Source organism: Plectropomus leopardus, chromosome 15 (assembly GCF_008729295.1).
Source record: "Plectropomus leopardus isolate mb chromosome 15, YSFRI_Pleo_2.0, whole genome shotgun sequence".
Taxonomy (NCBI): Eukaryota; Metazoa; Chordata; class Actinopteri; order Perciformes; family Serranidae; genus Plectropomus; species Plectropomus leopardus.
Window position 1 is genome coordinate 22,855,230 of NC_056477.1, and position 24,587 is coordinate 22,879,816.

General features: G+C 41.9%; 1 protein-coding gene across 1 annotated transcript in view; it reads left to right on the top strand.

The window, feature by feature from the left end:
* Positions 1-24,587, top strand: part of LOC121954881 (arginyl-tRNA--protein transferase 1-like) — a 57,424-nt gene that overhangs the window by 27,209 nt on the left and 5,628 nt on the right. The window contains exons 8-9 of the mRNA XM_042502618.1: positions 2,179-2,278; positions 19,840-19,960. Coding sequence (XP_042358552.1) covers positions 2,179-2,278; positions 19,840-19,960 — 221 coding nt within the window. The remainder of the gene's footprint in view (positions 1-2,178; positions 2,279-19,839; positions 19,961-24,587) is intronic.

The window sequence follows — 24,587 nt, forward strand, 5'->3', positions numbered from 1 at the left end:
GCTTCCTGCTGCTAGCTTCTTTGTAAATGTAATGCAGTGGGTCGCACGCATAACATGCCATCAAAACATCACACCTGTCCTATACGTGATCCCGTCGTGCCGACTGTCCCTTTACACAGACGTTAATTCAGCGCTGTTAGTACCTCCGCTGCTGGCTAAAAGGTGAAACAACTCTGTCCCCCCATTTTGCGATTTCATAACAAACATTGATGCGTTAGAATGGTGCAAATTCCCACCTTGCATTGACTGGTAAAATATGTTATTTATTGAAACTGCAGGCTGCTGTTTGTTTATGTTGTGTGATACTCAGTTCTGATGCCTTTAACTTGCTCACAACTTTGTACAGTTCCAGTTCTGAAGGGATCCCAATGGAGCATTACTTTGCCAGAGTGAACAAACAAGCCAATGGAAATGTATCTGGCATTAAATAAATGAAGCCTGGATTACTCCTACACTCGGCTTGGGACATCCCTAGTTTTTTGAATATATACAGTGCATAAATATTGTGTGTGATTTCTGGTGACTTTTGCTCTGAGCTTCTGTGTGCCCACCATCCCTAGTGGTTCGCTTTGAATTTTACATGTGGCCAATTGATACTGTTCTTGTCCTGTTTGGTAATGAAATGTTTCCGCATGCATGCGAGGCTGCAGTAAGCACCTTGTGGTATGTGCTATTATGGGCCCTTTGTGTCTTGGTGTGTGCGTATATGCACATCAGTATGAGGGAAGCTGTGCAGGAGCAGAGGGCTTGATAATTGGCTTGTGCTGGAGTGTCAGATGGCTGAAGAGGGGATAATGACGGACTCAAGCTGCTGCCATGGGGGTGGAGGTGGGGGTGTGAAGGCCTCAAGTGAAGGGGGGGGGGGCTCAGGGCTTTTTGTGAATGGGCCCCTCGCCTCTCTTGACCCCCCTCCCCCAATTCAGGCCTGCCGGGCGCTTTTGTGGAGAGGGGATGGGAACCCAGGAACCTGGCAGCAAGCGGGTGACCTTCTAGCACCTCGCTCTAGCTCCCTCTCCTCTCCCTCCCTTTCTCTTTCTTGACCCTCCTCTTTTATATTCTCCTCCTGCTCTCTCTCTCCCTGTCCCCCCCCTTCACGGCTTGGCCTGCTTTGTCCCCTGTCTTATTTTTCAGTGCATCTATTTTATTTTAAGGCCTCTTTCTCTCTCTGTTAAGTATTGTAAGAAAGGGAATTCTCCCTCTTCATTTAAGCGGCTGAAACACAGAGGGTGGAAGGAAGAAGTGAAACAAAAAGAGAGAAGAAAGAGGAGCTGGAATTTAGTTATGGAATAGCGAGGGAAACAGCGGAGGGAAAGGGGAAAATAGGCTTTTAGAAAAAGGATGCAATTAAGGAAGAAACTATTGGGGAAAAATAAAGCAAGCAGGACATTTACTGTATTTGAAGAAGCCTTATAAATCCTCCAAGTTCTAAATCTTTATTTTACACGCTCCCTCTCTCTTCTTTTTCACCACTTTCTTTTTTGCTCCAGGGCTCAATGCTGATAGAGAGAAGGCAGTTGTTTTTGTGTAATGAAATGAGACCAAGGAAAGCTGCCTTTTTGAGTGTGGGTGTTTACTTCCTCAGCTAAGGCACCGCTCTAGTCAGAGCTGCGAGTACCAATTTATTACTTAATGCCCTCATTTATTCTGTTGATATACCAACCTGCAAGAAAAACACATGTTAAGTTATTTGGCTTCCTTTTCACTTAGATACTACTTTGACTTTTAATTTTAGGTATCATAATGTCAATAAGATATTCAAATGTACTTTTTCCCTAGGTTATTGTTTTCCAAACCGCTGATCAACTCTGTGGAGTTTATTTTGTTGTTTCTACATGAGCATGCATTTTTAGAGAAAACACATGCAAACTATTTAGCCTCAACCAGCAAACATATATTGAAAAAAATAAAATAGAATATGTAATGCATTTAATTGACATTTATTGGCATTTAAATGTCACGCTGTAAATTGCAAACATTCTTATGTACCATCTGAATTTGGAAACACTGCAGTGCAGCACCTCCAACCCAGGATCAGCTGAAAAAAAGAGATAGTGGTGCAGGAGTGAGCCATCATTTTAAGAAGCAGCAACACCAAGCTGCATGCATATGTGCTGTTTCTGAAAGCCTGAGCCTCTTCTTGCCTCTGAAAAGGTGTGCCTGTGTGTTTTCCTGCCACAGGGAGATCGCTTTCACCAGGCAGCTGCAGAAACAGTCCCCCAAGCTGTCCTACTACTACCTGGGCTTTTACATTCACTCCTGTCCCAAGATGCGGTACAAGGTATGCTTTGTCTCACATTGACATGTGCAACATGTTTCTCATTTTTACTTTTATATAAACACGATCTACATATGAAAAGCTCAGAAGAGTTTCATGCTGGCACAACAACCAAATCAAAGATCAAATTGAATTTTGTTTCACACATTTCATACTTTCATCAAAATATGTTTTCTAAGATGAAACATTTCCATGTCACCCTACCAGTACTGTATTACATTTAAAGGGGAATTACGGTCATTAAAAAAAAAAAAAATCACACGTTATTCCTATGGTTTAAGACAGTCCAAAATATTAGTAAATATTAGCAGCTCTCTGCCACATCCAAAACTCAAATGCTCATATTTGTGATGTCATAGGGTATAAAGTCTGGAGCTGCTCCATAGACAATGCATGGTGAGAGATGTTTGAGATGACACAGAGAACACCCAGGGGAATGTCTGAGTATATGGGTTCATTTTCTGTTTCAGAACTGAGAACACTGCAACAGAGTAAAGCTCATTTGGGTATAAAAAAATAAAACAAACATTCTGTGGCTCCACAAAATCATTCTCCCACTTATTTTCTGTGGAGCAGCTTCAGACTTTATACTCTATGACATCACAAGTTTGAGACTTACTTTTCTGATTACTGGCTTTGAGAGTAGCTCATGTTCACAAATATTGATTGAATTTACCAAGGCCGTTGAAATGACATACTGGAATTTTTAATTTAGGTAGAGCTCTGATTTAATATTTCAATCTTTTGGCAACAGCTAGGGGGCTGCTGCAACACTTTATGGTCCTGCTGTGAGTCAAACACATGTTCCTGACATTGTAAATGCAATATCATATACAGCATGCAAACGTTTGCTCTGATGTAATGCACTTCTGTCCCTTCAACAACCTGATGGCAACACAGCTGAATTTACTCTCCTCTTCTTTGCATTAACATTCAAATTTCTGCTAACTGTTAATGATGTCAGTTCAAATGGATGTTCAGCATTAAGCACAATAATGTTGCATTTCCACGCTTTGTTTATCATATTTCACATAAAGTGGAAGTTTTTGCCCTGCTCTCCAAATTGCCCAGATGATGTACAACTAACATTTTGATGCGCAAGCCCATTTCTCGTGAGACAAATGTTTCTGTTCTATCTGTTTGGTGTTTTAATGTTTCACACTGAGCCTCGCTTCAGCATCTCTCTGCTCATGAGAGAGAGTCAAGATATCTGTCCTGAGCTGTATCGTTATCATGTGTAGAGGACAGGCGGTAAAGCAGTAGTGCAACTGTTATCGGCACATTAGGAGGATGTGGCGGTGTCAGTGTGAACGTGTTGATTCCTTTCCTGCAATATTTACATATCCCTCTCTCCATCTGTCCTCTTCCTCCTTGAAACAGTCCTTGCCTCTCAGGCTAGAGACCAAAGTGGTTTGTTCCGCTGATTACTTTTGCATAATGTAGGTTTCTATCTTCCTGAGAGGCTCTAAATGTCCCAACTGCCTGCTTGTAAAAGAAGAGGAAGACCAGCCCCCCTCTTTTTCCCTTTACTTTTGTTATTATAGGTGCAAAGGCCTCAAAAGGGGCCTACCTATGTGCATCTCTCTCATTTCCACATGAATCCTGGCACCTGCTTTAATTTTGCATGTATTACAGTTTGGAATTTTGCTGTCCATACATCTTTTCAGTTTAATGACCAAGCAAACTATAGAGGAGGAAATAGTTGATGAAATGGTTCAGCAGTGGGTTAATAATAGATGCTTTACCTTAAAGATAAACTTTCAGAGATTCTTGTTGCAATCAAGATAACACCAACATGTAAATGCAGTATTAGTCTGCATAAAAAGGTGTAGACTGTGGGTATAAAGCCAGTCATTTGCTGACTATTTTATACATTTTCAAAATCAAAATAGCTACCTACATACTAAAATGTCTTAAAGGTCCAGTGTGTAAGAGACTGTCTGAGACTTGCTGCTAGCTTAGACCCTGCTTATCTGTACTTACCTTTTTTACTCTGATGACCTAAAATCCAGAAGTGTTGGTGGTTTTTACTGCAGAGGTCTCTTCCTCTCCAAAACAAAAACACCCAGCAATTTAAACCTGTGAAAACACAGAAAAAAAGCAGTTTCACGTTTTTAAAAAATCTTTTTTTCCGAGGCTCTTCCGGTGAAGGGGCTGCAAAATATAGTGGCCGACGCTAAAACGTGAATGGACCTATCAAGAGTCAGTGTTTGGTTTGTCTGTTAATGGCTACTGTAGACACATAGTGGTGCAACATGGCAATCTCTGCTGAAGAGGACCCGCTCCCTATGTAGATATGAACAGCTAATTCTAAGTTAATGAAAATATAACCGTTCTTATTTTCAGGTGATTACACACTGAAGATAATATACTTGTTATATTATTTTCCATTTCCACCAATATATCCCCTTAAATCCTACACTCTGGGCACTTCATGTTTTGTTTGGCATTTTCTTTAGGAGTGATTTTATCATTTTAATGACAGTGTGCAATGTGCAAATGTTCTCTCCTGACAATGTTTTGCAAGAGCACTGTTGCTGCATCCTGGGCTAAGCGCCAACCAAAACTATTGTGATTAGTTTAAAGAAATGCAAACAACCTACGAGCCAAAATCACCTTTTTTTTAACTTTAGTGCGTAATTATTATGGATTCAGCCAAAGCTTTCTCGCTCCATGGCACAGCATAAGATATGTCTGGCTATGCAAGACTAATGCAGTATAGACTCAAATGCACATGGAAATGTTATTAAACCTAAATGGCTGATTCATCCCCTGTAAACCTCAAGCTAAGCAGGATAAAACAAGGAGAAATTTAAGTAGAGAGAGTGTGAGGGAAAAAAAGGGATGGAGGGGAGGTACAGGCAAGGAAGAGAAGACGAGACTGCTGAAGACATTAAAGGTTGAGAGGAAGGTCACACTGATGACGGCAACTGTAACTCAGCAAGGAGTGTATTGAACACATGCGCAGATATATGCATACTTTTGCACTACTGCAGTCGATGTACTTTTACACAAACAGCATCATGTATATGCATGCACATGCACACAGCACCACTGCACACAAACATGCTCACATTCAAACCAAACACTTCTTATTAAAGATCTATAGCTTCAGGAGCATAGTGAAAGAAAGCAGCCTTTCCAAGTCCATTAGTTTGGCCAAGATTTACCATTCATCCCTTCATTCATCTACTAATTCCTCTATTTCTCTATCATTTCATTCAAATGTTCCCAGAGCTTGTTCTTGTCCATGGGAGACTGATGTCTTGTTGGGGATTATGGCAAAGTGCCACATCTTTTTATCCATTTACATCTTGTTTTAGGATTTTGCATAGTGCTTTGCCTATTTTCTCAGTTTGGGAGTCTGTGTGTGGAATGCATGTGAGTGTGTTTGCTCTGTTTATGTGTCTGTGTGTTGAATCTTGATCACAGTGTTTGTCTGAGAACGCCGTTACCACAGCATCTAACCCCTCCTGCGCTGGTATTTACTCCCCCCAGCCCCCCATATCTGTTCTTGTGTGTTTGCCATTGCCGCGTCTTGTTCAAAACCTCCCCACTTCTTCCTATTTTACCCTTGGGGAGGAACACAGAACAAGGGTGAGAAGGTTGCCCAGTTCCCACCTTTTGGGCTCTCACACTCCCACAGAAAACACACCCGCGCTCCAACACACTCTCACCACATGCACAGTGTCTCTCGCTCCATTGTCTGATTTGCATATGAGCCCAAGTAGTTCATTAATGCACAGACATACTGTGGAATTGTTCGAGGCGCTAAGATGGGGAACCCCCTAAACTCCACTGTTATTGTGTTGGAGGTTTTCTGGTTTCTGGATCTCAGTCCTGCTGCTTGCCTCTTTAAAGACCAAAACACTAGCACTTGAACCCCGCTGGACACCACTCAAACCCCTTGAACACCACTCCCTCTCTTCATTTTACCCACCTACCCCCTCCTCTTCTCTTGCCTCCTCTTCAGGGAACTCCCTCGACCCATCGCTTTCTGAGAACAGGTTACATGATACATTTTAAAATTTGTCTCTGCCGCTCCATTTGAGCCTTCTGTGCACTCTCAGGTGTTGATTTGTGCACTCAAATTCTGAGCTTTTTGGAAATATTTGGATAAATACGAATGTGTTAAAAGGGCTAATGTATGCAGTATATTTGAGCTTGTAAATGCTATACAATCATTGCTGAGGTACTTCGCTGAGCAAAATCACTGAGGCTAACTCTGATACCTCCAATTCCATATTATGCATTAAAATGCATTCTGGGTGTTCAGATTGCAGTTGGATAGTGTTTGAACATATGTAGGTACAGGTGTAAACACACACATAACACATTAAGGACAGATTGTGATCCAATCAGCCAAGCCACCTCCAGAGGTGGTAAGGGACCCATTGTGATCACATTGAACAATAGTCTAAACGCATTTGTGTTTTCAGTCCACATATTGCAACGAAGCAGACAGTTATACCAAATTGCGCGCAACTTTTCTAAACCACAGATGTACCAGCGGCTCTCCCTCACCTGACGCTAAATCTGTTGGGGCGCATGGCGATCACTGTCTTTGCTATTTCATTCTTGTCGACCTCACTGTTTTCATCTAAATCTTCCTGACTGGCCCTAACATATAAAACAAAGAAAACAATGGACTGGCAAACATTTCTCAAAAATATTTACTAAGTATCATGATGTGTACCCTATATAATTTCATTTTTAAGTCATATCATAAGAGTTATTGACAGGTGCTCAACTGAGTTTCAATATGGACACTGGAAACACATATAAATATGAGGTGAAAATCAAGTGAAATCATATCTTGATACAATCTGAATATAAGCATATTACTGCATGGTGTAAGGGGTATGACCTTCAATTAAATCAGTTTGTTATACTTCCGTGGAAAGTCCCTGAAAACTATGTGTGCAAGGTACTTTTAAATCGTGATTGTAATTCATCTATGTTAATGGTGGACATGACCTGAATTTCAGTAAAAGCTTAGATGGCTTTACTCAACTCAACATGCAGAGAGGAATACTAAAAACATCTTTCTAAAACCAGTTTCCTCTCTGAGGAATTTCACACGATTGTTCATACAGAACTCTCATTCCCTGAGGAGCAATACAAGTGCATTGTTTATGTAACTGACACCAGCAGCATTGTGAAAAGCTTTTTATGATGACTCTGTGTAGTGTTCATAGTCATACTGGAGAGTTTTTAAAACTAGTAGTAAGGTAACACTTTCTTAAGCCTCTACCTGAGCTGCTCTTTTGTCTGTCCTGTCCCCTCGTATCCCTCTGCTGCATGCATGTTAGGGATTTGGCTGTGTCAGACTGCAGTCCTGAAAGTGGACTTACTCTTATCTGTGTTTCCATTTTAAAGAGTTCTTGAGTTTTGGGTTGAGGAGCAAACTCTTTTCTGCCAGGTCACATCTTTGCATGCTCAGGGGAACTGCTCCATGTGCACTGGGTTTTAAACTTCTTAGCAGTGCCAAAGCCTGGACATGGTCCTGTAGAGCGGCCTTAAAGGGTCCTAGAAGACTTGGAGTCCAGCCAGGAACAGGGGGGCTGCCTGGCCAGTGTCAGACCCTCGCCTTTGTTGTCAAAGCTGGGACGGAGCGTCCCACAGAGCCTTGCTGGTTTGGCTGGTGGGTTCAGGGCTAGACGTGACATCCTGCCCCTGGCTCCTGTCCCTGGTCCTCTGGCCCTCCCTGGCCCTCTGATGTTGAGCTGTAGAGAGCAGAAGGTGAAGCTGTTGGAGGCTAAATGAGACCAAAGGTCTTGGCCCCTTCTGCCACTCTTCTTTTTTCTCCACGTTGTCTCTCATGTGAAGCTAAAAGTCATCTGCATTTACCACTTTCGTGACTTTTGACAGAGTCACCGAGGCTTTGTGGCTTGGAGGGCTAAATACTCTGGCTTGTTGATATTAGCCTGAAATGTCACACAGCATATTTGTAGCTTGTTTGGATGGATTGTGGTCGATTTTGAATAAACACTGGACGCGTATTGCAGCTCGGTCACAAAAGTGCACACTCGTTTTTCGGGGCTTCCCTGAAAAAAAAAGCCTGTCAGTGCATGCTCTGTGAAATTCTGGCACCGTCGAGACATTTTTAATACGTGATGCAGCTTCATTTTCTGATATTACCTGAGGTTCAACTCTAGACATGGTCTGCATTAGCATGTTTATCTGTTAAACCAGTAAACAAGTTCCTTACCCCGCGCTTCAACCCTCACGTTTTTCTCACCATGTTTTTATTCCCTTGTCCTCCTATAACTCCATCATCCAGCTTCAGAAGCTCGCAAAATGTACTCGAGAGTTTCATTTGCTTTCATTTGATACATTTCCACTTTTTATTTTGGGCAGAACATGAGGTAAAAGATCCATGCCACGTTATAGCGATTTTCCATTTCTTTGCAGAGGTGTGTGTATGCGTGAGCACTTGTTCGTGACGGTTATTTTTTTTTGAGTATTGAATAAGCAGACTTTGGCGATAACAAACGAGGCGGTCACCCACTTGGCTTTACAGATCTGTAGTACCTGGTTTTAACAGATCAAGCACTTTACAGACACACACACACAGACAGAATACCCAGTCGTATCCAGTTAGCCAGGGAGTGAGAGAGTTACATGAAGTGGCTCTTTACTCTTGTTATTATTGTTCGCAGTGAAAGAATGTCTCGTTCTGAGCCCAGGAAACCATTAAATTTTCCACAGAGGGGAAGAAAGGAGGAGTGAGCAAAATAACTGAAAGGAGGAGGAAGAGGACAGATGGAGAGAAAAAAACAGGAGTGACAAAATGTGTGCCAAATGAGAAAAGGAGGCAAGATGAAAAGGATTATTCGTTTCCCCGGCGGTACTTCACTGACTTTTAAAGAGCCCTTTTTTCGCGGCAGCTGCACCTCCGTTCCCTTTTCAAACCAGCTCCTCCTCGCCCCACAAACAACAAACAGTGTCCGAGAGCCGGTCAGTTCTCTAGCAACAGCCAGCAGTTTACCACATGGCTTTTGAATTCAGCATCCCTGAAATGAATCCATCCAGGTGTCAGCCACTGTGTGCAAGAGTACGTCGTACAGATACCACGGATGAAAGAATTTGATGTCCGTTGCTGCTATGCTAATGTTTGCCTTAATCATTGTGTGCCTGCAGGCTTTTCTGTCACCTGCTGCATGAGCTTAGTTCTCATGACATCAATTAGACGTGACAAATTGCCTCCCAGCTCAGGCATGAACATCGGAACCACATTTTCTCAGGACGTGTAAACACATAGCTGCACACAACGATGTCTCTTTAAATTTAAATTTCGATCAATATTAAAGGTCTCTTGCATGCTTTCCTTCTCCTAAATAAATTCTGATAGTTGGCCCAGAAAGAAAAACAAAACTCATCTTTGTGAATTATTGCACTGTCATAGATAACCAGCAGTGTATATTAATGCAATGAATCTCTCCCTCAAACAGTCCTTCTCCTCTCCTGGTACGCAGTTGCAAGTTACGACATGCTAAAAAAGCTCCAAGCCACAGCTATCAGGACCCTGCATGCATGTTATTTTCGCTCAAAGGGCCCATTCAGACAGTATGTTATGTGTACGTGTGTGACCTCACATTTTGCGTGTCACTTGTTGTGCATCTGGGCAGATTAAGAGTGACAGTGAGTGAGTCTGAGGCATCTAGAGGTGGGTGTTTCCTACAGAGGCCCCCATCAGTACAGTACATACCTTTTTTTTAAATTGCTGTTTTTGTTCTTCTTTCATGATGACATTCCTTGTTTTCATGCTCTTCGTCTCTCAGCAGTTTGGCCCAACTATCATGTGTGCTATTAATTTTGCAACTTTTCAGGTAGCTAGCAACAATGCAACGTTTATTGTCACAGAAAAGCAGCCATTTAAACAGTTAACGCTCTCCTCCACCCCTCTTTTATACTTACTATTGGCCGACAGTGTGCTGATAATGTATTTATTTATTTATTTATTTAATTTTGATATAACACTTATCCCCTTTGATTAAACTCATTTAAAATTCTGTTTAAGTAAATGAACTTGGGTTAACTAAACCGAGATTGATTTCTAATGGTACAGCAGAGCTAATCCTGGATTAAATTAATCCTTGATAGTAGCCCAGCCTATAACCCTGTGATAGATTACGATAAGTTTTATAGAAAACAGTGAACAGCAGTGTTTGTGTGGAACTGTGACTTAACGCTTCACAGGCCCTACAGGTCCAGGCACAGCACAGCAGCCAAACCCCCCTTTTTCTCTTTCTGTCCCTCTTTTTTGTTTCCGTTCTTCTTTCAGTAACTGTTCAAGAAACCAGCCACCATGCTGGTCGGGATGAAAGATTGATATAAAGAGAAGGGATCAGACTGAATAAACTTTTGACTGATTTCATTCAAAGATAAAAACACGGCATCACATTTTTCCTAGCTTGCAGGCAGGAGTGTATTTTTGCAGTGGTGAGGATCCCGTTCCTCCAATTGTCATATCTGCATGCTAAGATGCATTTAGTCATGACGGCTCAAATAGAGGTGGTATAAAGTTACTGTGGTGGATGCAGTGTTCCATGTCAAAGCTGATGGCCTCATGTGTTTACTGTAATATTCTTTCTTCTCTTGCTCTTTCTTTGTGCTTTCTTTTCCTCAGATGAAACAATCTTCAGTTGGTTTTTAGAAGGTATTTCTCTGCCAGTAGCAAATAACCTTCCAACAATTCAGAACCCATGCCCATCAAAATAAGATCAAACCCAACCGGGCCCATTTTCGCCCTCTCTGTGAAATTTATAAGCTAAAGCGTACCCCTTTTGCTGCCTTCCAGCACCCCTCCCCCCTCGTCTTATGTTGGAGCCTTTCTGACAGAAACAGTTTGGTTTGATTTAGCTCGACAGGAGACCACCAACAGTGCACCTCTCAGCAGAAACATTTGTTTAAAGTTTTTGATAATTTCTCTTTTCTGCCTCATCATCTCTTTTTTTTCCCTTGTGTCCTGCCACGGTTGTGTTTTTAACAAATCATTAACAGGCTACAGCGCAGTCTGGAGGGAAGCCACTGCCTGGCACCCCCTATGAGGAGCGCTGACAGGGTGAGGGTCTGAGGGAGCAGAGTTCAAGAGGTCGGGTCAGACGATGCTGTGTGTGGAAGGACGGAGTTAGTTGGGGGGTAGGAGCGAAGGGGAAGGTGTGAAGGTCACAGGGGCAAAAATGAGAGTTTGGAGATGGTGTCATACTGAGCAGATCCAGAGCCCTCTACCTGCCAGCCTGAGGTGTTTGCCTTGCTATTAACTTCACCACAATTTATTTTCAAACCTGCTGCAGCTGCGCCGCTTTGTCTGAAACGCCTTGTTTCTTTTTGGCAAGAGAGCGCAGGTTCAGATCTTTTGATAAGCGCTACTGGACAGAATAAGCAGGTCTCATAAAGCAGTTAGCGTGGGTGGAGGGCCTCGGGTTCGGTCTTGCAAGTTAGAAGTTTGAGGTTGGGTTTTAAGACTCAAGATTAGGGACTGCGAGTCAGTAAGCTGTGGTCTGTGTCAGACAGGCGTAACAGCTCGCCTTGCCCATAAAGACCAGAGGAGATAAAGAGATAAAAGTGCCCAGTCTGCGAGCTGATGCCCATAAAAGCGCTGCCATTGGTTCTCAGGGCTCCGTCGAAATGCGATCCTGTAAAAATATTTTCTCCTCATTAACCTGTCATCCGTGGAGCCGTGACGCATAGCCGGGCGAGGGAGTGCTGGGACAGAGTGGGGTTGGGTGAAGGGGATTGTGCGGGTTGTCCAGGGGCCCAAGGGAGGGAAACTTACCAGCCTGGATGCTTTATTTGAAGGTCGTCCTGTGGTAATGTGTTGAGTAGGGTGAAAAGGCCTTGGTGGGCCCGGAGTGTTTAAACAGCAGCAGTTAGCATAAATCTCCCCAAACGCAGACCCCAGACATGTTAGAAGCACTCACACACAGATGTATATGTACATATTGTCACAGACTAGTGAAAGTCTCTGAGGACCACCAGTCTTAAGATACGGCTTGTTTGGACACGTCTTTCATTGGCGCTGTCCCTCTGTCCAGCATGCCTCGCTTTTGGTCTTATTTGTCTAGCTGCATGTGTTTGTGTGAGCGGCGCTGTTTACGTGTGTCCATCAGCAGCTAGAGGCCCCTCGTCTGGGCAGAATGTGTGTGTTTCAACAGTTTTAGGGCAAAAGAGGGGGTGTATTGTGAGAGCTGCATGTTTGAGAGAGAGTACGGATGTTGGGATCAGGGCCTGTGTTTATTGTTTTTTGACTTGGATTGGCTGAACGTGACCCTGGGTCAGAGCGTTGGCCCGGGCCGGCCTAGAGTAGCTCTGCTCGGCTCTAGGTCACACTAGGCTTCTTTGTATACCTCCGTGTTAAGGCTCGGACTGAGTGACAACCGGCTGAATAACGTACTGCAAGGCGGAGACCACAAATGTGACATGGTGACCGTATTTGCCAGTTTGGGTCAAATGTCCTTGTTCTGCTGAGAGCGCCTGATAAATGCCTAATCCTGACATAATATGTTGGTGTTCAACCTCCTATATTATTATACAGACTCCTTTTGTACTGCTTGTTATTTTTGGATATCTTTTGCCAGAACAGGTCTAACATTAGTGACCTCATCTATTCTGCGGCCAGCCTAACATTACTCTCTCGGAGCCGCTCTGTCTCATACTGAAGTAGGTGTTCAGTTGACCAGCAGATTACTGTAAAACTTAATGCTCTCTCCTGCAGAGATTTGAGCTGCTGTGATACTGTTAACAAGAATAGGCTCATTGAGGCTGCGTTCAGTCATTCTGCACAGTGTCTGACTCACAGGCACGCACGCACGCACGCACGCACACACACACACACACACACACAAACACACACACACACACACATAAGTTACACCTCAGGTAGGGGTAGAGTGGGCGAAAACCTCAACTGGAGATATGAGCAGGAAATCAGCAGCAGATGTGGGTGTAAAGTAATGCACATGGAGGCAGGGAAACCCACTTACTGGGACACCATGTCCACCTAATGTCTTCTGGTCTTTCTTCCACCGAACCTGAAAGAGGATCACTTCGAACCATGACACCGCTGTGCGACAGCAAAGCAATGAATGATCTCATCCTCAAAAAATCTCCCTCTAATACAAGATGTGATAGTATCTCATATTGGTGCACTTAATGACATTGGTAGCAATAATAAAAGACATAAAAGCTGTCGAATGCAGAGAAAACGAAAAAAGGATGGGAGAACAAAGGGTAAGAATAATGATATATGAGACATCAAGTTAGTGATTTAAAGTGATGCTAATTCTGCTTGCCTCAGCTCCTTATATTTTTGTCAGAATAGAGTGAAAAATGCTCAGCAGGATTTCAAATAGTCTTTAAAATCTTTAAATCGCCTTTTTGTTGTCTGACCAATGGTCCACCACCAAAAGAGATTCATTTTACAATTCTCTAAAACACAAAAAGCAGCAAATTCCCACATTTTAGAAGCTGAAACAGAAATATTTGACATTAAAGGTACACTGCATGAATTTTTGGGCTGTTGTTTGTAAATGGTATCTCCAGCAAAAGTGAAAGCCAAATGCAGCTCTGTCCATTTGCTATATTTCTGTATTTTGGTGTTTTTCTTAGCTTCCTCAGTAGCTTCCTCCTGGATTTGTGCTGCATATGATCTGGCGCCTGGTCACTACCTGTTTATTAAATTTCTCTGAGTCTCTGCAGATAAATACACCACCACACCCTTTGAGTTACTAAGTGATGATTTAAAGGGATTATTTTTTTTCGTGGTATACCTTTAAATGACTTTGAGCCTATGTCCACATATATAATATAATATATTATATATAATATATTAGATTTTGTTTCTGTGACAACAATATGTTGACATTATCATCTGCTGATAAAGACCTGCCTGACAAGACGTTATTTTTAACAGTTTAAATAAATGATTTAGGTGGTATTTAGCTTTTTTAAACATTTATATTAATTCGTGTTTTTTTCCTTTCCACCATTTTTAAATACCTGGATATGTTTAGTTTTAGTTTAGTTGAGTTTATTTAATGTAGACATCACAGTGGCATTAGAATTGTATATTTTTGGACAAGAACCAGATGAGCTGTGTTTGGTGTTTGTTGCAAAACACTAATTTGAAACATCTGTTTACAGGACACTTCTTTTAAAAAATTAAAATAAATTAAAAAAAAGAAAATGCATCCACAAGTACATACACACAAAAAACCCCATCGGCAAATCCATACACAGAATACATCCGCAAATAGCATAAACATTTCCGACACAGTACATCCACACAAAATATAAATTACTGGTGTGTCTATTGTGGAAAGACACTTGTGGCTGATGATCCTTGCCTGATGAAAGCTGCCTCAGCACTACACATACCAAACTCATACTCAGGCGAGGAGGAATAAAAAGAAGCAGAAGGCAAAAGCGGTGTAGGTTTTCACGAGGATTCCTCTGCTGTAGCGAAGCACTCCATTTATGTGTCTGATTAATTGCTTTCCATATAAATCCCAGGTATGAGCCCAGGGCATCACTCCCTATCTTGAGGTGTGTGAGAAAAAAAGACAGAAATGGGTGAGCAGTGAAGGAGAGGAACAAGGTGACAGTTGTGCGTTTGAGTCGTTGAGTTGGTAATAAAGTTGGCTCTGACAGCCGGGCCCCTGCTATCTGTGTGTGTGTGTGTGTGTGTGTGTGTGTGTGTGCAAAGTTTGTGTGGCCTGAAAAGAATGAGTGATGCTGTGTCACAGAGAGGCTCGGACTGATAATAGATCCTCAGTGTATTGTGTAACAGCATGTCAGGCCGTGCAGAGATATGTTTATTTGCTTTTGATGATTGAGGGTATGTAATTGTTTACTCTGGGGCAGCTTGCTATTCAAATGAGGTTGAGTAATTTTCCCTTCTGTCTTGTTAAAGTTCAGTTCATCGGGAAACCTGCACTGTAGAAGATTGCTTTCCTTATAAACGGTGACCTTTGCACATTAATTAACAAACACACTGCAAAACAAGAGATTTAAATGACTGAGTGTGTTCTCCTGCTTGTAAATGTACAGTTTCAATTAAGTTTTATGCGGTTACTATTTAATGCAGGTCTTTATTTCTCTGATCCATCTGTTTTTTCTTTCTTTGCCAGCTCACTCTTTGTCTACTCAGCTCTTCCTTCCATTTCTGTCTCTTTCCAAGCCCTCCCTTTTCATCCCCGACTTCCAAACTCCTCTCTCAGTGCTGGGCCCCTTCGTCCTGGCACTCAGACTGCTCCTATCACTTCCATCAGCCCGCCTCAGTCCATGTCTCAGTGACGTTAAATACCATCCTGTTACCCATCTGCACCTCATTTTCTCCCGTCCCTCCCCGCCTCCGTCCTATCTCCCTCTCGTTTCTCACACCTCTGACGGCGGCCAAGTCTATCCGCTGAAGTTTGTACATGTTTCCTTCTTTCTCCACTTGTTTTTTCATCCCGCCGTCTCGCTTCCCGTCCCTCTAAACGAACCTTTCAGAGGTCATCATTCATCAGCATCACCTCTATATCCGTCTGAACAGGCAAGCACATAGAGGAGGGAAGGATGGAGGGATGGTGACGGATAGGTTTGGGAGGGGAGGCTTTTAGCGTTTAGAAAGGGAGGAACAGAGCCACCGAAGAGAGGAGGACCAAAACAGAAAGATGGTCTTCGTCTGGAAAGACTCACCCGGGTTTATCTGAGAGCTGGATAATTGAGTGGATGCATTCAAAAACACACGTATACACAGAAAAAATACCCATTGCTCATTGCTATGTGGCCATTCACACGTAGTTACTATCACTTCCTGTGGCCTCCTCACGCCACTTGCAGAGCTAATAGCCACTCAGGAACATAGATTTGTAGAAACTGACCATATCCCTCCCAGCTATTAGATCGGCTGTTACACTTTGCACATCAGTCTCCCCTCTAAAGTATCAAAGTTTCAGGAAACAATTACTACGTTCTCTGCTGCTATAAGTAACTGTTAGATAAAGAGATGGATATTCCGAGCGAGCTGACGCAAAAGCAGAAAGCACTGGGCTGAAGAAGAGCCAAAGGAAGCTGCAGGGGTGGCTGTGAATTACAGGGCCTTCAAGCCCGACCTGGGGAAGGAAGAAATAAGAGGGAAGATAAAGAAAGTCAGTGGTGAGCTCAGTCTTCACTTTGAGTCCAATAAAGAAAAGAAGCTGACAGATAGGTTGTGGCAAACCAAGCTTTTCTTCCCCTTCTTCTTTCGTCTTTACTCTCTCCTCAGTCCAGACCACTAATAGCTGTGTCCCCTCACACTCTGTCCGTCCCTACATTTTTTTCTTCTTTTCAGGGGGAGAATTGAGGAACAGTGCCTGTGCCATGACCACACTTATGTTGGATATATCATTTTGGACTGTAGACACAAAACAGATGCCTTCAGAAATCAGGGATTCCACTTTATTTCTCTCACAAATGCAAACACTAAAACAAAGTGCAAACACAAAGAATCATAAATGATTTTCTTCATCGAACAATAGCATACCGTAAGATGTGTCCTGTTTTCATTCTTCTTCTATCTCGCTCACTCCTTCTCTTTAAAGGCTGGTTACTCTAATAGGGCCTCTCTCTGCTCTTCAGTCCTCCCTCTAAAGCATTAAGGTTGAGTTGAGGTGCAGTGAGAGTGCAGAGACCTATAGTGGGAAGTGTGTGCGTCTCGCTTTGTCTCAACCGGAGGTGTGGACTCAAGTAAAAAATTTTGAGACACGGCAAAATAAAAATAAATAAATTATCATTTTAAAAAATTCTTGTAACATGACTTGAACTGTAACATTAGTGTCTTTTTAACATACTTGATACTTGATACCTTACCTCAAGCCCAACAAATAAAAAGTATGTTATTTCAAAAATTTTGCCACCAATCACTTAATTTCTTTTTATTTCCTGAATCAATTAACATTAAAGCATTTCAGTCAAAACTTTATTCCCAAGATCCTCTTTGTTTTAATCAAACCAACAGTATTCCTTCATGCCACAGTAGAAGCCCATGAAGAACTAAAATTGGAAAAGTTATTCCAAAGATAGTTTTGTTCAGCTAAGAAAACAAATATCAGTCTGCAAAATGTGTTTCAAAAATTCCAGACGTAACAATTTCCAAGAAACTTGTTTTAACAAGTAAATACAAGTTTTAAAAGTCATTTGTGAATTTAATATCTTACTCTGCTGTTTAATGGCATTACATTTGGTGAAGAGCGCGTAATGACTTGTTTAGGACTCAAAACTCAAAGCCTAGGACTTGAAACCTGTCAGTCTTATCTAAAGAGTTAATGTGGGACAGGCCAGCCTTGACTCTGGACTTGACTTGATGGGACTTGGCTGTCCTGATTTGAGACCTGAGTGCAAAGACATGACACTTAGGTATAGCCTGCAAATCAATGACCTGGTCCCACCTCCGGTCTCCACCACTGAGCAGGTGTGTGTACTCTGCATATAAGAGGTGTGTCCCGCTGCAGTGTTGAAGGAGTCTATAGAGGTGAGGCAGAGTGTGAGAGTGTCAAACTGACTGCGCTGACAGTTGTCGAAGGCTGTAGGTTGTTGGGACACGGAGAGCATCCAATCAATGTGTGAGTCCGTTGCAGCTACAGATGCGTAGCATTCCACTACCATCCATCTGTTAGCAGAAGCACTTAAAGCATGTCTTCTGCTTCACTCTGGACAGCCTTTTTGCCCTTGTAGCATGTACCTCAGTTTTGGCCTGTATGACTGAATGAATTTAGTAATACATTTAGGTCTTTCGTTTGCATCCCTTCACTAAAATGTGACGCAGAGCAAAAGAGCGGCAACAGATTGGGAGGGGAAAACCTCACCACCAATTCTTCTGTTTTTCATTTCTCAGAGCTGTAAAGCAGTGAAGTTCATTCTCATGGCATCCTATCCCGCGTGTAAAAACAGGCAGCATATTTTCCATATAGGCCCACTGACAGATGGGTTGCGGTCAAAGCGCCAGGGATGGTATTTCTTTTGTCTTACTTATTTTGAGTTTGCAATGACATCTGCGTTTTTTTCCTTTTTGTTTCGAGCTTAATTGTCCAGCACTTTTTGACCTCAGCTGTGTATAAAAAGAGTGTACGAGAAATTTTGGAGTCTTTGTCCTACAGTTTAACGTCTCAAAAAGGATAAATATTATTATGTGTGTGTTGAGATGTTGCAGCGGGGTTTGTTGCAGGCGCCTGCTTGTTTACAGAGCTATCTCGGCAGTTTGTGTTTGTTTGGTGCCGTGTGATAGAACACAGGTCTCTGATAATGGAGTCTCTTTCACCTCCTTTTTCTGTTCATTCAACCCCTCAGTATTTTTTTTTTCTTTGCCCCGCAGCTGTTTTCGTTCAGCTTGGTTTACTTTCCATCCAAAATGTTAGGTCAAATACATACTTGTACCCATTTCACAAGCACACATTACAATATGCTGGCGTGTTTACATTTCCTGCTCAGCATCGCGGACAACATAACACTCCTGACACCACGAAGCATGACTCAAACAAAGAAGTTTAACAGAGCAGAGCTTGATCCAGATCTCAACCCCGATTCTGACCCTGAGGTCAGTTTACAACTTGTCAAACCTTTAACCCGGAAGGATCACTAGCATTGTGTGAAAATGGTGTTGTGCTGTGATAAGTTATTATTTTATCATCCGTGTATCTGTTTGTCTTTTGTCCCAGCATGTACACTGCTTCACATAAAGGTTTATTAACACAAAAATACAAGACAACATTTAACCACACAACAAAACTGTGGAATAAAAGCTACATATCACATAAGATTAATTAATAAGTCAAAAAATGTCAGAAAAATTAATATGCTCAAAAAAGCAATGGAAAACATGGCTTTTTCAGCAGGAAGTGTGTTACCTTGCACAGCAGCTGGATTCTAGCAACGCTATATATTAATAGACCTCCAAGCGCAATGACTTTGTTTAAATTAACCATATACTGCATTTATGTAAAGCTGTATTTCTCAGAACAGTGCTGTGCATCATTTTTCCAGCATACTTTCTAAATCGGCTGCATGGAAACATGGTCCAGCATGGGGTTTAACCTGTGTAGCAGCAACAGAAAGTTTACTGACCACATATTGAATCTAATTATATGGGAAACACTATATAACATCAGTTATATCTGTGAGTTGTATCAGAACTGGAGAGTAATTTTTCACTGAACGGCACTGAATGGTTTTCTCAGCGGAAAACATGCGTTCGCTTTTCTTCTTGCAACGACATTAATAGACAGCTTGTTCATCCAATCACCTGCAAATTATTTCTCAAAACTTCATTCATTCATTCTTTCATTTTCTGTAACCGTTTGTCCTCTTAAGGTTGGGCTGGAGCCTATCCCAGCTGTCATTGGGCGAGAAGTAGGGTACACCCTGGGCAGGTGGCCAGACTATCGCAGAGCTGACAATTTTTTTTGTTTCGTTTTGTGCCTACCCTTTTCCAAACTTTTTCCATTGAAGGCTTCTCGGGTGTTGCTGTATATTAAACTATCTTGCTATCAGGTTAGGAGGTATAACCCTCTCTCTCTTTCTGTCCCCTTTTCTTTCCCCAGGGGCAGTACCGGCCTTCAGACCTCCTGTGCCCAGAAACCTATGCCTGGGTACCAATAGATCAATGCCTACCCCACCTGGAGAACTCCCGCTATGCTCGTTTCAACCAGGATCCTGATGCAGGTACATCTACGCACACTGCTAACATTATTCTTCTAATAAAACTGGAGAAAACAGCACTTTTCTTAAATACTGACCTGCCACTGAGAGTTTGGATCCTCCAGTTCTCCAAACATGCTGTTCTGGATGAACCCATGAACCTTGTGTTAACATCTGATCCGGTTTCACTGTGATGGTGTATTGAAAACTGCGGGCTTTGCTTCAAGGCAGCTTGCAGTCACTGAGCAGGGGTAAACAGCTCTGATCACACAGTCTTCGTTACCCTTGATCCTTCGGCAGAGCCAGCGCTGTCATTATGAAAGGACCATGTTGCCATTAGATGAATAGTGATATTAGCAATAATAAACCGCGTGCAGAAGGTAGACTGGCAGACGCCCATCGCATGGACTGGCCGACTGAGAGATGGGGGCCAGGGAGAGTGTTTGATAGAGTGTAAGTGAGTTTGAAAGGAGAGTTTTGAGAGAGTTTCTGCATAGATGCATACCCAGAGAGTCCAATACACGCTCAGTCTGCTGGGTTTATTCTGCATTTTTGTGCTCTGGGTGGTTTAGGTGAGTCTGCAGTAAAATTCGTGCAGCTCCCACATAAACGAAACCGTTTGTATCATATGGCTCTGTTCGCTGAGCAGAATACCTTGCTTCTCATTTACACTGACTGTGTTACAGGATATATTATAGGAGATGACCGAAGATTGTCGGTATAATTGTATGGGTTTAAACGTGTACACGTACATATACATTTTGTATTGCAAGTGCCTGTACACAGAGTAATACTGTTCCTCATTAATCTGCATCACCAAACAGAGCCACTGCTGGACAGTAAGAGGAGATGTGAATGGATAAAATGTTGTTTATCAAGTAGACTGGGACCAGAGTTCCCGAGGATCCTTAAAAAGTCTTTAAAGGCATTGAATTCATTCATCTAAAAATAAGGCCTTAATTATTATTAAATCTCAAATAACAGGTAACATAAATCTCTATATAGCTCTATTTTTTTCATAGTTTACCAAAGGCTTGCATTAACTTCAGGCAGATCAGAGTAGTGGAACCAACAAAAATAATGTTTTAAATTACACTAAACATTTTTTACAAAATTGTCCATAACCCCTTGATTTTTGTTTTTTTTAGTTTGTTTTGTTTTATATCGGTTATTGTAAAATTGGTGTTAAATTTCATTCAGAATGGCATTTCAGAAGTCTTAAAAGGTCTCAAATCTATTATGCCTTAAGCTGTAGGAACCCTGACTGGGACTGATAGATGAAGGGTAAGAGAGGGAGCAACAGCAGAAGAGACAAGATATGGGGAGATGTGTTACATTGATTTTATAGAAATGAGAAGAGAAAAGGAGCGAGGCTGGTAGTTGTTTGTTGGCACCAGAAGAGAGAGAAGTACAATAAAATGAGAGACAGATTGACAAGGAGGTGGAGGAGGAAAGAAGGATATGTGAATGTGGAGAGACAGCTTACGAGTGTGTTATAGTGAGGTCATACTTGGACGTGCGGAAAGGTAAAAACCAACACAAGGGGCGAACTTCAAACAAAAGAAAAAGAAAAAATCCTCTGTTCTCTATTTCAGAATCAAAATCTTCACACTTGTCTTAAGGAAGTAACAATTCAGCTTTTTTTTTTTTACATCCTGGCTAGTTTTTGTGTTGGTGAAAGGGTCACACCCAGAAGAAATAGGAGGCATTTCATAGACCATTAGTAGGCCAGTCATTTACAACATTGCCATTAACAGCTTAGCCAGTGGTAGGTCGGACCTTTTCTTGTCAGTCATGCCACTAATCCCTGAGTAGGCACAAATTACTGAGGACAAAGTGGCGGTTTCAGAGTTAGCCGTTCTCACTGTGGCCAGAGTGTGTTTGTGTGTCTGTGGCTCTTGTGGTGCCTCCATTCCTGCGTGGACTGTTGATCTTGGACAGGTCCGGACATTATTTCAGGCCTCGCTGTCCAAACGCAGTGTCATTACATTTCAGCACTAGCTGTCTGGATGGTTAGCTCTCAGCTCTGTGTGGTGCCAGGCTCTAGTGGTTGTGTGGAGGTTTGTGTCTTCTCCAGAAATACACCCAGTGGTCAGCCAGTCACCAGGTCAGCCTGCAGTGTCACCATCACGTTAGCAGCATGGCACACTGTTAGGGCTTGTGGTCGAGACCTAATGGGCAGTTTATCAATGTGTGGCATGTTTGTGGCTGACATAAAGACCTGCTGCAGTCTGTTTTTAAATCCTGGGGAAGTCCTGACGGCATGTAACAGTGTGGGAATCTCCTATGTGTTATCTTAGGAAGTAAGTTTTGTTTAGCTGTTTTGATGTGTTGTGATGATGACATTTCGTACTCTGGCCTGTTTGCTCGCTGTGCTTCCATGAAATCAGTGTCACACTGTTTTGTTTGTCTCCTCTTGACTGATATCAACCACCCTTAGGCTGACTATTGAGTACAACTCCTGAAATTTGCATCAGTAACCTTATAAAAAGGGTTAAACTAAGTATTGGTGCATAAAATAAATGGGTTAAGGTAAGATATTTGTTCAAAAGCTCAGTAGAGATTAGGGTTAGGTTTAAATTTAGTCATATAAACAACAATATTAATTTTAACTGTATACTACAGAGGACATTAAATCTTTCAAACAATTATTAAAACAAGCTAGAACGTGTTTGTAACTGTTAAAAAATTACTCTTAAGTTTGTCGATTAATGTGAGGGAAATGCTCCTTAAAATCTGCTAGTAGTTGGTTTAATGCAGGGTCCTTTTTTTAAATTGGCATTTTCAGTGCCTTTGAAAGTGGAGCTGGGCGATGTGTTAACATTTTCCAACTGGCCATCATCTCCAACTGACTCTCTCCGCTTTTTTAGTCTTAAATAACAAACAAATAATCAGCAGAATGTCAAGAAAATAAAAATTCTTGCGCCCGTTTCCCTTATTAAACTGAAAAAAAACAACTGTACACCCTCTGCTTTATCTTCATTTATCTCACCGAACTAAGACCAGCTCAATTGCCTTGTAAGCTCATCGTAAACACACTTCATTCAAACTAGACAGAAACAAAATAAAACAAACCAAAACCATCTTAGTTAGTCTTTCCACTGTTCCAACAATCACCAGCTCTGGTTTGGTCAAAGTAAACCTACAATACATCAAGTTAGATGTTAGAAGGGGCTGGCTGTCTCTCTCTGCCTGCTGAGCAGCGGCTCTCACTCGTTCTTTGGACAAAGATCATTAAATTAACTAAACAAAATGACAAAAAATCGTCCAAAAACCGTGCAAACAAACACCAGATAGTGTAGTCGTTGCAGATATCCGATATATTCCTCCAGTCGCCAAACCCTATTGAGTGAAAGCAGTGAACTGTCAAATCACGTCGAGCCCAAAATAATATTTATGCTGGCAACACAATCTCCACTCATGTCCATATGCAGGGTGTTAATAACACTTGAAATACTTGAAAGTGAGAACCTGAGAACGAAGGTTCTTGATCTAAAAATCAAAAAGATGATGTGTAAAGTTTCAGTTTCATCAAAACTGCCAGCAAAGTCCCCATTAATTCCAACTCACTCTTCTAAGGCCCACGAACTCCAAGCCTCACCCAGGGGTGAATGAAAATTGGGGTGCTGGGCGTGTGTTCAGATCATAAAGGCGACCGGGTTACAGAGCTGTCTTAATGAGGTGTGTAAAGACAGCTAATCTAAAGTTTACACAACTCTGTCCAAAGCAGGCTCGCATTGATTACATGTCTGTTGCTGACACATTGAGGGCCCAAGGGCCTCGTTGTGGCTTCTAACAAATGCACATACAGTGTGTATGCACACACATACACACACTTTTGACACAGCACATATGTATTATATCTCACACACTCATAATCTAGTGTTTGCTCGACAGAGGAAGAAGTAGGAGCATTGCCCGCTCAGCAGGATAAACACTTGCAAAAATGTGTGACACAAGTAGTCACCCCCTGGATTGTGAACGCGTCCAGCAGGCGCCAAACCACACTCACAAAATTACACAACTGCTACATTAAGTAGCATTTCGTAAAATATATAAAATGTTGAGATTGTTATCCTGTTGGTCACGCGTTCACTTCTCATCAAGCTGAGATGCACAGCAGTGCTGTTCAACTGGTCCGGCCACTGGGTCCTTTGTCATTAGTTCAAGTTTCAACCATCAGAGAAATGACCACAAATTCAGTTTTATTTGACAAAATGTGAATAACACATGGCTTAAAACATATTGAAATAATTCTTAGTTAAAACCAGGGGCATTTCTAGGATTTGTAGACATAGGGGATTTAGCCTGAAACTCTGTAGGAAAAAAAATCACCTTTTTTTCTAAAAAACATTTGGACAATTATTTATTTATTTATTTGAAATGTTTTTTTCCCGTTTCATTTTTTGTTGATTTTTAAAGAAAACATGACTTCCAAAACTGCGGGTCCACCAAAATAAAAAAGCACCACAATGACACCATTTATCACAGCCAGAAACTGTACAAACAGAAATTAGCGTTGGATTGTCAAATTTCCGATGGTCTTTGAACACATAATGTGGGCCACACACTTACTTTCCAGAAGTCACTCAGAGAGGCTCAAGGAAAAATATTTGTAACTTTAGGGACAGTAAAAAAAAAAAGCCACTGC